This window comes from Betta splendens, chromosome 4 (assembly GCF_900634795.4).
Source record: "Betta splendens chromosome 4, fBetSpl5.4, whole genome shotgun sequence".
Lineage (NCBI taxonomy): Eukaryota > Metazoa > Chordata > Actinopteri > Anabantiformes > Osphronemidae > Betta > Betta splendens.
Window position 1 is genome coordinate 402322 of NC_040884.2, and position 14045 is coordinate 416366.

A 14045-nucleotide genomic window follows, 5' to 3' on the forward strand; every position below is an offset into this window, starting at 1 on the left:
CTTGTGTATATGTAGTGTGACAGACTTAAGGTGTGTGGCTAAACTGGAGCACCTGTGTATTCTGATTTGTGTGTTGTCTATGTATGTGCACATGTTTTGCCCTATGCAGTAGATGTGTATGTTTGTGTGTGGCTGCTGGAGGGCTACATAGCTGGCTGACTACGTGGGAGAAGAATAGGGAAGAGAAGGATGTACACAGTGTGGAGTTCATTTCAATTCAATTTCATTTCATTTATATTGCGCCAAATCACAACAAGCTTATCTCAAGGCACTTTACAAAGTAAGGTTTAAGACCTCACACAACTAAACCCAACAGATCCCACATACAGCAAGCAATGTTTACATTCTCACTTCTGCATCATCGTGTCTTGTTATCCAAAGGAAGGAACACCGAGCTTCCAAGACAAGATGCATTGGCTTTAACAGCCTTGGGTCTGGTGGGGAGTCAGTTAGGATGGAGCCAGAGTCTGGGTGTAAAAGACAAACATATATCATAAATTATTAGTCAGTCAAATGGAACATCAGATGTTTAGACTTGATGTACGACAGGGCACAAGAGATTAGTTGTTTGTGTAAGAATGTTCAGTTCAGTATTGCACCTAATCAGCACATGACGACTGTGTTGGATAAAAAAAAGCAAGGCAAATTTTTCCATTACACGTGTGGTGGAAATTTCCCATTAAGAGGCAGATGAGAGAGTTATCTTTTGTGTGATTTATTTTAAATATAAAGGAAATTAAAATAATGGGGAACACAAATCATATACCCAATCAGATTCCTCAAAGAAGTTCTACCTGTCACAGTCTGTATCTTTAGGTTGCCATTTCCTGTTTTATTTTCCTGCACTTCTGGTTTTGTCTTGACATGCTTTGGTTAGCTTTGCTTTCCAGTCATGTGATCACCAGCTGTGTACAATCTGTCATTACTCACTCTTGTATTTAAGCACTGCCTCAGCCATAGCCCAGTTGCAAGATCGTTAGTTCATGTACCCATGTTCACTCACCCATCTGTGTACCGACCCTTGCCTGCCTGACAACGTTCGTATTAAATCTACTACCCTCAGGTTTTGTCTGCGCTGTGCATTTGGGTCCTTCACCTTGTTCCGTGACACTACCTTTAATCAACCAATCTTTACATATAGGCTATGTACCACAGGCTTTTTTTTTGGTCTGTCCAGCATTTTAGCAAGCTGCATATCTTACGCTGAATGCCATATTGTGATGGACAGCTTTGCTTTAACAAGATATATATATATAATATATATATACTCTTCTTGATTTATGGTTTATTTTATGGTTTATTTAGCTAATCCGAAATATGTGATGTTGCTGTGTTGGTGGACAGGTTAAGTTTCTGCTTTGGGGGGGGTAAGGGGTGCAACCAGCTGCTGAAACCAAGCAGATCTGTTAAGTAAACAATCTGAGCAAATAAATAAGAAACAGGGATGTACCTTAGGCTAACACATTCATAACTAAACAACTGTTGTACTGTGGTTTACCTTGGAGATTAATACTAATACCAATGATAGTGTTAAGGTGTGTGCACATACTCATACAAACACATACATATCATATACATACATATGTGCATAGTTATAGTTATGTACAGTACGTTATGTACCACTGCCTTTTAAGGTGGCTGTAGTCAAACCTTTATTAAAAAAACCTACTCTGGACCCTGGAGAACTAGCCAGCTATAGGCGCATTTCAAATTTACCCTTTATTTCTGTTTATGGCCAAACAATTATTTGACCACCTGAGTGGAAATAACCTGTACAAAGATTTTCAGTCAGGATTTAGAAAACATCATAGCACAGAAACAGCTGTTTAGAGTCACTAATGATCTTCTCTTTCACCAATGATCCTCTCCTAGCTTCAGACAATGTTCTGGTCTCTGTCCTTGTCCTGTTAGATCTTAGTGCTGCATTTGATACAATTGATCACAACACTCTATTACAGAGACTAGAACATAGCGTCGGAATTAAAGGAACAGCACTGGGATGGTTTAAACCCTATTTGTTGAACAGATTCCAGTTTGTTAGTGTTAATGACAATTTCTCCACATGCACAAGGATTAGCTATGGAGTACCACAGGGTTCTGTGCTGGGTCCAATTCTCTTCAGCCCAAACATGATCCATGCATTTGTCACTTCTAGACTGGACTACTGTAACTCCTTACTCATAGGATGTCCTAACAGCTCCTTAAAAAGCTACCAGCTTATTCAAAATGCTGCAGCAAGAGTTCTGACAGGACTTAGAGAGATCACATTTCTCCTAAATTAGCTTCTCTGCACTGGCTGCCTGTAAAATGTAGGATAGAATTTAAAATTCTTCTACTCACCAACAAAGTACTCAATGATAAAGCTCCTTTTAGCTACAAGGCTCCTCTCCTGTAGAATCAGCTCCCTCTTCAGGTTTGAGAAGCTGACACACTCTCCACCTTTAAGATCAGGCTTAAAACCTTCCTTTTTGATAAAGCTTATAGTTAGAGATGGTTCAGGTCACTGGCAGTGATTGTTAGTCACAGAAACCATCTCTTAGTTAAGCTGCAATAGACATAGACTGCTCGGGGAGCTCCTCTGTTTCCTTCTACCGCTTCTGTCCAATAACCTCCCATCATTGTTCTATGTTTAACTAACCTTGTCTCTTTCTCTCCAGTAGTTGTGCTTCTCCCCCACTTTCTCTCTCTCTCTCCCCCACTCTGTCCTCACCTACAGGTATCATCGGACTTTGGTGTCTGTGATGGGCAGCTGTGGATCCAACCATCCTGCCTGTATCCAGTCTCTGGTTCAACTGTCCTGCCTGTGCTCTGTTGTTGCTTGTTGCTGTTGCTGTGCTCTTCTTTCTCTCTTTCCTCTCACCCCAACCGGTCGAGGCAGATGGCCGCCCACATCCAGCCTGGTTCTGCTGGAGGATTCTTCCTCGTTAGAGAGGGAGTTTTTCCACTCCACTGTTCATGTTTAATTAAAGGCTTGCTGTATGTGGGATTTGTTGGGTTTAGTTGTGTAAGGTCTTTGTAAAGTGCCTTGAGATAAGCTTGTTGCGATTTGGCGTTATAAAAATAAAATTGAATTGAATGGAATGGTATAGAATTTTGATCGTGCACATTAACAAACCATCAACAACAAACTCTACACCATTCATATATGCTAAGTCCACCAGCTAATTTATGTAACCTCTTTATTGTGTTGTCTTTTTAAGTAAGTCCAACGTTAAATTATTTTAATTAGTAATATTAAGAGAAAGCACTTACAGTATAAATTGATGTTGCTTGCAATTATTATTTGTGTATGTTTTAGTGTTACTTAGTGTTACACAGTGACAATACCATTCATCGTGGAATAAAATTTCATTTGTTACAGCATTTAAGGGCCACGTATAAAGCCTTAGTAATCTATGCATTTATCTTTGGTGTTAAACCATTCTGGCTTCTCTGTTTATTTGAGTGCCAAAGTGATCATAACATGTTTATTGTGTTATGGTGTGATGGAACTTTGAGTTTGATACCTGATCTGAAGAGGTGGAACTCTCCACCACTGGTTGAACCCATTTCTCCCCCAAAGTGACCACTGCCCTAGGGGTATTCTTATGCTTTTACTTGTGCTTCTGCTTCTACTTGTGGTTCTTCTACTATGTCTTCTACTTCTTTTAGGAATTCCCCCTATTGTTAAACTTGTTTCACCTTTCTTTTTGCGTTGCATTACTGTTCTTTACTCTACTTTGTTCTTGAACTTTGGAAACTTAGACATACGAACGCCCAGCAATTTTGTTACTTTAGAAGTCATCAAGAAACTCCAACGAAACTGAGTCTACAACCAAACGACCTTTATTGACTCGCTATTTTGATTTAACTAATTAAATTAGATTCCAGCCCGTTTCCCTTTTGGACTAGTTAAGTAGCGCTGACACTTTGAAACACCTTGGAAAGTCCAGCCTGGCTGACTGTTACTCTGCTGACCCCGAGCCGTCATCCTCACCGCGGGCGACGATTCCTGGCCCAGAGGCCGTGGCACCTGGACCAGAGAGGGCACGCCTGCTCAACCAGCCGGTAACGGGAGACGCTCCACAGCGGCTACAGCTCCAAACTAAGGCAAGACGAACATCTCTGATCCTCTGAGAAGTCTGATGTTTCTCAGTGCGCTAAAATTGAATAATCCAAATTCATTAGTTGTCCTTAGGTTCTGTCCTAAGTTAGAAACAAATACTCTTTTCACTTGATCAAAACCATCACATACTTAGGTCTTGACCATTCCTTGTCCTGTCACTCATCGATTCATTCATTGCTGAATGCTGTGTTTTCTGTGATTGTGTTCACATATGTTCATTAATTGCCGTTAACATTATCTGTCATACAAAGCTTCCAACACACACACACCCTCATTCACCAACACTCATCCATTGCTGATCATCTCATGCTGATTGTTTGCTAATTGTTTGCTAATTTCTGTTCTGTCTATTTGAGTATTTCCATGTCATTTTATTCCTATATCCAGTAGTATTAGATTAATAAAACGTTAAAAGGAATCTGGTTTCGTGCACATTGTTCTTCAGATTTAAGCAGACGTCACTGAACTGCAACAAGAATACACAACATTAGAGACTGAACTTGTTCAAGGAAATTTGTTATTGTTAATGATCATAATTATTAACTCATTAAATTGACATCTGGCATTTGACTAGATTAATAAAAGCGTGGTTTCAGCTTTAAAACATACCTGGTGCCCCAATTTCAAGGAATAATAATGTTTCTGCATTAATATCGAACTACAGTATTAATTTGAATCTGCTACAACACGGATCCCCTAAACTGTGGAATCAAATCTTTCCTTTTTGTAGGATGTTTTTGTGTTTCATTTCGACTCCAGACAGAGTTCTTCTTGCTCCAGAAGGATTACACCTTATTAAACTTCTTAACAAAAAGAATATTGCCATTATCCAATATTTTGTATAAAAAGGTAAAAATAAAATTTTATGAAACACTTTCATCCAAACAGCTGACATTTCAGAAGATATTCTCAAACACTCAAGTTATTCTATTAAGGGTTTTATTTGTGGAATCATAAATAATCTGTGCAAAATAGATTTTAGCTAAAACACATGAAAAAACAATTCACATAATGCAAAACTACACACAAAGTAGTCAAGTAGTATTAGAGGTGAAAGAGTGACAGATTGTGCTGTGGGGCATCATGAAGTCACAGCTGTTTGGAGTGTGACATCCACTCAGGATGGGGTCCAAGCGTTGGTCCAAGCGTTGAAAAAAGAAGAAAAGAAAAAGACATTAAAAGCAGAACCCGAGCCTGTCCATCGGGAACAAGACTGACCCAGGAACAGCCAAGAAGCAGAGTCAGAAAAGTTTGGGCAGCTGCCTGAGGCGGCTCAGGTCGAGGAGGTTACCGACGGATCCCTCCGTCTGGCGGCTGCTCGCCTTCACTAAAGATGTCTGTCTGCTGGAATTGTTCTCTTTATCTTTGCCACAGTTCATTTTTGCATCTTCAACTAACAGCTGCAGCTTCGGCTGCAGGTCTCTGATCAGATGACTCTGTGGAAGAAACTTCACATTTAGAGTTTCAGTGAGTGGCTGACGACCAGAAGCCTCCTGAACTTTGGCCATCTCCTGCTCATTTTCATTCTCCTCCTCAATTAGGCCATACTTCCTCAAATACTTCCTGGTGGCCAGAGACATATTGCAAGGTGACAGCAAGGAGTCGCTTGAGAAGGAGAGGGCCGGTCGGGTGTTGGGGCATCCCAGGGACAATCTGCTGAGCTGAGAGTCACTCAGGTAACGCAAGGCAATGGCATTAGCCTCCAGGCTCAGATCCACGCTTTCTCCAGGTAGGCGAGAACTGACCATCATGTCTGAAATACTCAGTCTGGAAACAACAGCCGCTGGGTTGACGCACGCCAGGGTGCTGAGAAAAAGACAAAGACAAAAACTAGACGAGTTAAAACTTTAATCACAAATACAAAATGAGTCAAGACATTTGAAATATGCTGGAATTGGAGCAGAGCTTGAGATATTCCTATGGTGAAAAGATGAAGAGGATTCAATTCGCACTTCATGAAGAAACCAAGTGTCCCAAAAAACAAACAATGACAGACATGTTTAACTTAATTCTCAGTTCTTTACCTGCTGCTCTGTACAGTTCGAACCCTGTTTCTGTTAGACTCTGTCAAAGCTTCTTCCTCCACATCGACTCCGAGCTGCTGCAGCTGCCTCATGGTGGCAATAACCACTGGGTCCTCTACAGAACTCCATTCCTTCCTCCTGGATGCAGAGGGCATCTGACAGGCCTGGGACGGGTCAGAAATTACAGTCAGACTCGTCCTGTCTGACTTATTGTCCTCCATTTCCTCCTGGAGACGACTGGTCAGCTGAGTCTGAAACGCAGGGTACACAAAGCCTGAGCTCAGACAATGCAAATACTGAACGTAGTTATATCTTTTTATTTCCCCTGATGCAACAGATACAGGCTTATTCTGTGGTAGGAGGTCTGACAAAAAAGGCCATTAAAGTTTGTTTGGACTTTTTTACCATGAGGTTGTGGTAAAAGCTCTGCTGCTCATCTACAGGTCTGTACATGCTCACACTTTCTCCCAGGACAGGACTCTGCAGACTGCTGATGCTGAAGAGTTAAGAAAGAAACTTTGTAATAATTTTTTTTATTATTTAAAATAAGGCATTTCAACCATTTCATTTATTTCACTTTGATCATGATTTAATGAATACCCCAAATTCTCAAAATAGTCTATGGGACAGAATAAGATGAAGCATGAAACTGAGTAGCATGGTGGCTATCAAAGCAACCTGGGCTTATAAGACCAGGCCTCAATGCCGCTGCATAGATCCAGTAATTCATGCAAATTACATGTTACCGGTACAAATCTTATACCCATTTATACCCATTACTGTGCAATAACCCTGCAATGACCTCATACTCACTCTAACTGTACTGTACTGCTTTGTACTGTGCCAACACAAACTGTTCTGTACCTGTATTCTTGCTCATCTGTACTGCTGTTGTGAGAGGTAATTTCCCCACTGCGGGACTATTAAAGGTTTTCTTATTCTTCTTATTCTTATTCTTAAAAAGAGCCTTGACCAAGTGCAGATGAGGCCAACGTCTGTGTTAGAGTATTACATTAAACGAATAAAAAGTTGTAAGTCATGAGTAAAGTTTAATGAAAAGTTAAGATAACTCTAATGAATCTACATAGATACATACTTAATTCATCCCAGTGGGAAATTCACATGCACATTTACAAATTATAAATAAATTAAAGATATTCTAACTTATTAAGACACATCCTTAAAATGCTGATGCTGCAAAGTGATGATGCCATTATTACCTGTGCATCCTGGAGACGGAACAAGGATCCACTGGTCCTATGATATCATCCTCAGCTTCAGCAACAGGATTGCTAACGGATAGCTCATGTGTGGAGGAGGAAGATGGGGGAGGTGGGGTTGAGGAGGGACAAGGAGTCTGTACTTCATGAGGGAGAGCCTGGTCTGAATGTGCCCAGAACAAGCTGGCACCTAAAAAAAAAAAAAAAAAAAAAAAAAAAAGGGTACAATAGTCTCAACGCTGACAGGGAACAGTCGTTACCAGTTCAAACATCAACCAGTCTCACCTGTGCCCACAGCAATGCTGGCCATGCTCCTGGGTGCCTGAGTGTCTTGCTGACTGGAGGACTGAAGTTTTCTCTGAGCCTCCAGCAGCATCTGAACCTACAAACATACAGTTAACTCAGACATTACAGTTTTTCTGCGCCTTCAACATAAAAGGAAAAAAGGTTTGTCAGGTCTTACCTGAGATTGCAAGAGTCGCAGCTGTTGATCCTGGTGGAGGAGGAGCTGGTAAGTGTCAGGCTGTGCATCTCCCCCTGCCTGATGACAGCACTGATTCCCACAGGGGGGGTGTTGGAGACAGAGGGGAGACAGAGAGTCTCCTGGACTGAAAGACTGAAGAGGGGGGGGGTCACTACCCTCCACAACAGGAGGTGGGAGGAGTGTGGATGCAGGAGGAATGCTATGGCAGGTGGAGAACGCAGCAGAAGGCTTATGGGCAAGTGAGGGAGTAAAGTGCTTGAAAGATGAAGGAGTAAGTTGGCAAGTGGATAGAGGATCAGCAGAGATCTGGGAGAACGTAGAAATACCCTGAGTGGAAAGAGCTTGATCAGAGGAAGTTAGATGGCTTTGTGAAAAAATAAGTGGTGTTTGGTGATGCAATGGAGGAGCAGCCCTCAGGTTGAGGCCTGAAGGTGTAGCATGGACAGATTGGAAACTGGAAGGTGGAGCATCAGCAAGATGGAACCCTGGAGAGGGGAATATGGGGCTGCAGTCATAGGCCTGGGTGGAGCAGCTGGTGCAGGGCTGTTGCAGGTTAGAATTAGGGGTACTGTGGAGATGATGAGGAGAAGCATGTGACAGAGCTGAGAAAGTTGTTGTGGTGGTGAAGGTGTTTCTAGTTGCAGTAGCGAGCTTCCTGTCAGCAGGAGGAGGAGGTATGTGGGAGTTGGTGAGATGTTTGGAGGTGAAGCTGCTGTCGACGAGCAGAGAGAGTTCCGGCACAGATGGCTGAAGAGTCTGAAACGAGACCCACAAATGTTAAATCAAATGGAACCAGAGTGTGTGGCTTTATATCGTTTGTAGTTCCTGGAAATCAGGGTCCTAGAGTCTGGAGGAAGAGAGGAGAGGCACAGTGTCCATGTTGCTTAAGGTCCAGTGTAAAGTTTCCAGTCAGTGATGGTTTGGGGGTGCCAGGTCATCTGCTCTGGTTGGTCCACTGTGTTTTCTCAGGTCAAAGGGTAACGCAGCCGTTTACTGGAAGTTTTAGAGAACTTCATGCTTCCTGCTGCGGACCAACTTTATGGTGATGCAGATTCCATTTTCAGACCAACAGGACAGGACTCGCCTGCGCACACTGTCAAAGCTACCAGTACCCGGTTTAAGGACGATGAGATCCCTGTTCTTAAATCTTAAAAACTGGTTGCTAAATGACCTTTTCTCAGACTATAAAGACCCAGATTCATTGGCGAGAACCTGTAGAAAACTGAGACTTTGTCCCTAAACCACTTAAACACATCAGACATCGGAGGCAGATTCACTTTTCTCAATACAATAATAATGCCTATGACTGACCTGCTGAGCGGCGACATGTGGTCTCGGGGAAGGTCGTGGAGAAAGGTCCTCATCCTCGACTCCAGAGTCCTGATCACTAACAGACAGGCCAGCAGCTGGTGGGGGGCTGTGCAGGACAGAGAACAAGCGTCTTGTGACTTACGCATTCATTCAGTCACAGCTCAAACATTTTCCTGTCTAAATTCAAAACAAGAATTTCTGTTGAATTAATTAGTTAAACATTTGGTGAGATGGAGGCACATTATGTTTATACGTCATTCCTGGACCAGTGCTGCTCAGGTGGGAAAGAATAAACACCAGTACCTGTTGAAGGAGCAAAGAGCAGCAGTAAACACCTCCATCTGTCTGCTGTGACCATCTGAACCCAGTTCACACTGCAGCAGATTGTCCACTGAGGACACCTGCGGACAGAACAGCTCATTATCACACAGGACAACTGGAACCACATCTATTAATGGATATTAAATTCAGTGCTGAGCTGACAACCATGTTCACCAAATTAAGATTTTAAGAAGAAAAACGTACTGTAGTTTGTAGGTTTTATTAGATTGAAAATAGATAGATATGTCCAATACAGCTCTCCAATGGTCCTAATTACATGTCCTGTTTTTTATTTTTACAAATTCCGCTTATTTGTAAGTGAGTGTGTCAGTATCGACATGGAGGTGCTGCCAAGAAACTTCTTCAATCATTTCATCCCCAGCAACTCTTTGAAATCTAACTGTTACCAATTGTAATGGAGACAGTAATTCTGATTTTAAATTGCTCTGTTTAGTACTAAGAAACTATGTCATAACTATCATAACCTAATGATACAGACAAGTTTAATATTCAGGGTTCATTTTTATCATGCAGAATGAATTTAAAAGCCGCAAAACTAATTTGATAAAAAAAAAAAACGAAAAAGAACAAAAAAGCGACCTTACATAAATTTCTTTTTTCAACACTACATCCAATCCAGGATGAATACCTCTGTAAATAGAGGCCCCAGCAGCTCCAAACCTCCATATAATCAAAGTGAATATAATCAAATTAGTGAACATTAACTCAGTAAAAAGATCGATTTTGATGACGTGAAGTAGGACAAGATTTAAATTTATTCAGTCAGATGAGGTTCTATGAGGAGTTCTATTCTTCCCCACTACTATAGCACATCAAATAGTAATAAAAATGATCAATATATCCAAATAACTGTTTTTGGCGCAATGTAAAAATGTGACCAAATGGCGGACCAATAAATCACTTCAGACAAGCTGTGTGTGGGCTACAAAGTAACAGAATGATTGAGTAATTTCACAGAATAAAGAGTAACAGGGAATGGGATTGGTTCGCCGGTAATATGGACTTTATATTACAATATTTTAACGTTTACATTATTTAGGTTAGCGATTAGCTTAGCATTCCCTGACTCATAAGTCACCACATGTGATAGCTAGCATGCTTTGGCACATATCCTTAGAATCTTATCTGTCATTTGATTTATTTGTGTTGGTCACACAAATACTATATTATACAGCTGGTGGTGCTATAAGCTAACTGGTTATTGTATCACATTTTTGTGTTTGATAAATGTGAAAGACATTTATGTAGTGTTGTAGCCTGAACTTAATTTGATGTTAAGCATGTCTATAGTCATATATTTTCACTCCTTCAAACCCCAAAAGGGACCAAATTAGTTCCAAAGGCAGATCCTAATTGGGTTTTAATGCCCATTCCCACGGGACCCAGCCAGGCATATCCCAAAGGACTGATATGGGACCGTCCTCATATGAACCCACCAACCGCAGAAGGAGCCGTGGCGTGCCAGGGCAAAGCAGATTGGGCAGCTGTCGAAGGCAGGATGGATGGATGGATGGATTAAAGATAGCAAAATAAAAGTGTCCAGTGTTGTTACCTGATAGAGTGTGACAGACTGAAACGCAGTGAGCAGCTGGTAGCCCAGCTGTGGCACTGGTCCAACTTGGGGTACTCGACACTGAAAGAACTGGGGAGTTCTGTGGGTCGACTCGAACACAACGAGGAGGAAGCAGTTGCTCTCAGAAAGCACTCTGTAACAACAGATACTTAAATTTGACATTACAGACCAGTTTTTCCATACAAGGTGACAGCTAAATTATTGAAGGGAAGACAGGAGAGGTCTAACTTCATTCACGTATGTGTACATAAAGCACATGTTGACGTAAGCCTAGGAGGACAATAAAAGATTCAGATTCTATTTACGCAATGCTACTTCGGAAAGCCCACAACCATGGAACATCACATTTTACCCTGTAACAGTGTCTGTTTACCTTTCCTGAAGGGAAAAGCTGTACAAGAACCTCAGGCACCAGGCCCACACCTGAGGGTTGTAGATGTGCGTGACTCCGCTTAGCCAGCTGTAAAAGTTCAAACCCCAGTAAACATTGTATTTACAAAATAAACAGGAGCAAAATAAAAAAAGCACATTTAGAAAAAAACAAAAATACAAGCTCAATCATTACAACATTTTTCAAATATGGAGAACAACAACAAATGTCCATTCGCCACTGAATTAAAAACAGAACTGACACTACACAGAGATTATGTAACAGAAATCCACATTACAGCCGACTGGCTCAGTAGTAAAAATACATCTGGCACATCAGGCTCTTTTATCCAATGTAGAACCTTCCATGTTTAGCTCAGTTATTCATTTGTGCAGGTATATAGTGAAGCAGTAACCACAACTGTCTCGATGCTGGTTTGTTGTGCGTTTGGTTCCTGAATGTTAACGACTCGACAGAAAATACCAGACTTACAGTCCGACCAGCGGCAGAGTAGAAGCTTTGGGGTCAGACTCCAGCAAAAGGAACAGCTTTCTGGTCTGGTCCATGGTCAGAAACCTGGAAACACAATCATAATCTGAGCAGGTACCATTACCAGGACCCTAAAATCCTGTGGTAAAGGTCATATGATCTCACCCTCTCTGCTGACTGAATGTCAGCCGCAGTGGCCGGTCGATGTTCATCAGACTCCTAAGCAGAGCTGTGGGAATGATGGGAATGGCTCGGACCGGCTGAACATCCAAGCTGACAGAGGGACAGACAGCTGACCAGCTGAGGCAGAATGCTGCACCATCAGACAGCTGAGAGCAGACAACTCGACCTTTGAACCTTAACAGCTGGGAGAGATCCAGTGGCTGTCTGCCACTCAAAAACTGCTGTAATGCCTGAGACACAGAAGGGCCCATGTAGGATAAAAAAGTTCTAAAATGCAGACAATCATTTGGGTCAGCTTACCTTGAAGCAGTGATGGAGCTCGGCATCTGATTGGATGACAGAATCATACATCCCCTGAGTCTGAGTGGTGAATAGACAAGGAACTAGGATATCTCCAGGAAGCATAGCAGAGGGAACCGTCCCAGAGGTCTGCTTACGACCTGGATCAAATCGGTCCAGATTTACAGTGATCCCCTCCTCATCTGGTCCACGGTAGTAGAAAAAGACAGATGACAGTTTTAAAGTTGCAAAGACTTCAGTTCCAGTTGTAGTCCAGTAGTTTAAGCTTAAAATAACCCCATCATTCAAGTCTAAACCAATAAACATTTTTTTGATTGTGAGATGCAAGTGTAAGCTCACCTGAGTCGACAGACACTGATCCCAGGAAAAAACCGTAAAGCTGAGGTTTGTGGTTGTGACGAAGGTGACGCTGGGCCAGACGCAGGGCCTTCTCTAGCAGCAACAACCGAGGTTTCCTTTAAAAATAAATATTCTTAATTTCCCCCTTAGGTGTGTCCTCCTGCTTCCCCGGGAGTCAATGGTTTAGCTGCCCTGCATGGTCCAGTCACAGTTTGACACTATGACTTTACTGAAAACACTGAAGTTAAGACTTTTTCATACCAAGTAGCTACAGCATCCTCAGATAAAGTCTATCCAAGCACCTTTGTGGCATCCCAAACACATCAACTGCCTTCCTACTGATGCCAAAGAAAAAAACCTTGTGTTTACCTGTTAGAGCAGAGGTGCAGGCACAGCCTGTCTCCTGCAGGGCTGCTGTCCCACAGAGCTGATCTGGATTTGGGAAAGCTCAGTGAAGTGGGATAGGATCTAATGATTTAACAAAGCTTCTGGTCAGAAGGATTTCATTCAGCAAACAAACTCCTCAGAAAACTAACCGGACCTGTCAGAAAGGTTCTGAACAAGCAAAGCCTTGATGTTAGGATTATCATTTATATATATAAGACAAAATTGCCGCAGCTACTTATGTTTCTGACTTTCCTGAAAGAGTAACTACAAAAAGCTAATTTATTAATAGCTGCAATAACAGAGTAAAGGATTTCAAACACCTGCACATGTAAAGCAGCTAAAGTCGCAGACACACGAGTGGCAGAGAAAGTTCGGAACGCCAGAAATTTGTAAATTTGTTCAATTACTTTTATGGCCAGATGTTTATTTACAGCACAAGGCGACGCTAGCACCGCAGCCTGTTATCTAGCATCTCACCTTCCTCTTACAGTCTCCGGACTAAAAACCTCGTGGAGAACACGGCTCGGCAAAGCCTGCAGATTCACCGGAAGGCTCATGGCAGCTGTGACCGATTGAGCAACGCGAACCCGGTGCCGTTAACGGAAAACGCTCTAGCTAGCTACGTTAGCTTCCACTTTACTTTCACGAAAAGATCATAACCTGCTCTATCCGACATCAACTAAAGTTACTTAAATATTTAGTATTTGACGCGAACTCGCCACCGTTCGTCAACATTCACCACAAACTCTGCAAAAAAAAAACAAAGTTTTTCGCAATTTAACTATGGCGCAATTTCCAGGCTCAACTGGCGCGGCGAGTCAATCAGCCAATAGGAAACACCGTCACAGCACGTCTGACCAATAGCTTGTCACAACTGAAACGCTTCTTCCGGGGGTGTAGGCGGTAATTACGTCAATG

At 42.1% G+C, this 14045-nt stretch overlaps 1 protein-coding gene across 2 annotated transcripts; it reads right to left on the minus strand.

Annotated features, from left to right (window-relative positions):
• Window positions 1-4696: 4696 nt before the first annotated feature.
• On the minus strand, window positions 4697-13969 carry stil (STIL centriolar assembly protein). Of its 2 annotated transcripts, none has more exons than XM_029148488.3 (16): window positions 13605-13969; window positions 13110-13172; window positions 12741-12856; window positions 12402-12583; window positions 12084-12331; window positions 11922-12005; window positions 11433-11519; window positions 11039-11192; window positions 9448-9545; window positions 9145-9250; window positions 7813-8589; window positions 7635-7731; window positions 7350-7539; window positions 6535-6625; window positions 6130-6380; window positions 4697-5911 (listed from the first exon to the last, which is right to left on the minus strand). In XM_029148488.3, exons 1-16 carry the CDS (start codon window positions 13682-13684, stop codon window positions 5347-5349), a joined length of 3189 nt encoding a protein of 1062 aa, XP_029004321.1. In that variant the 5' UTR covers window positions 13685-13969; the 3' UTR covers window positions 4697-5346. The 2 variants fall into 2 exon arrangements, with proteins under 2 accessions (XP_029004321.1, XP_029004320.1); XM_029148487.3 differs by having other exon boundaries at window positions 4698-5911; window positions 13110-13208.
• Between the last annotated feature and the right edge of the window lie 76 nt (window positions 13970-14045).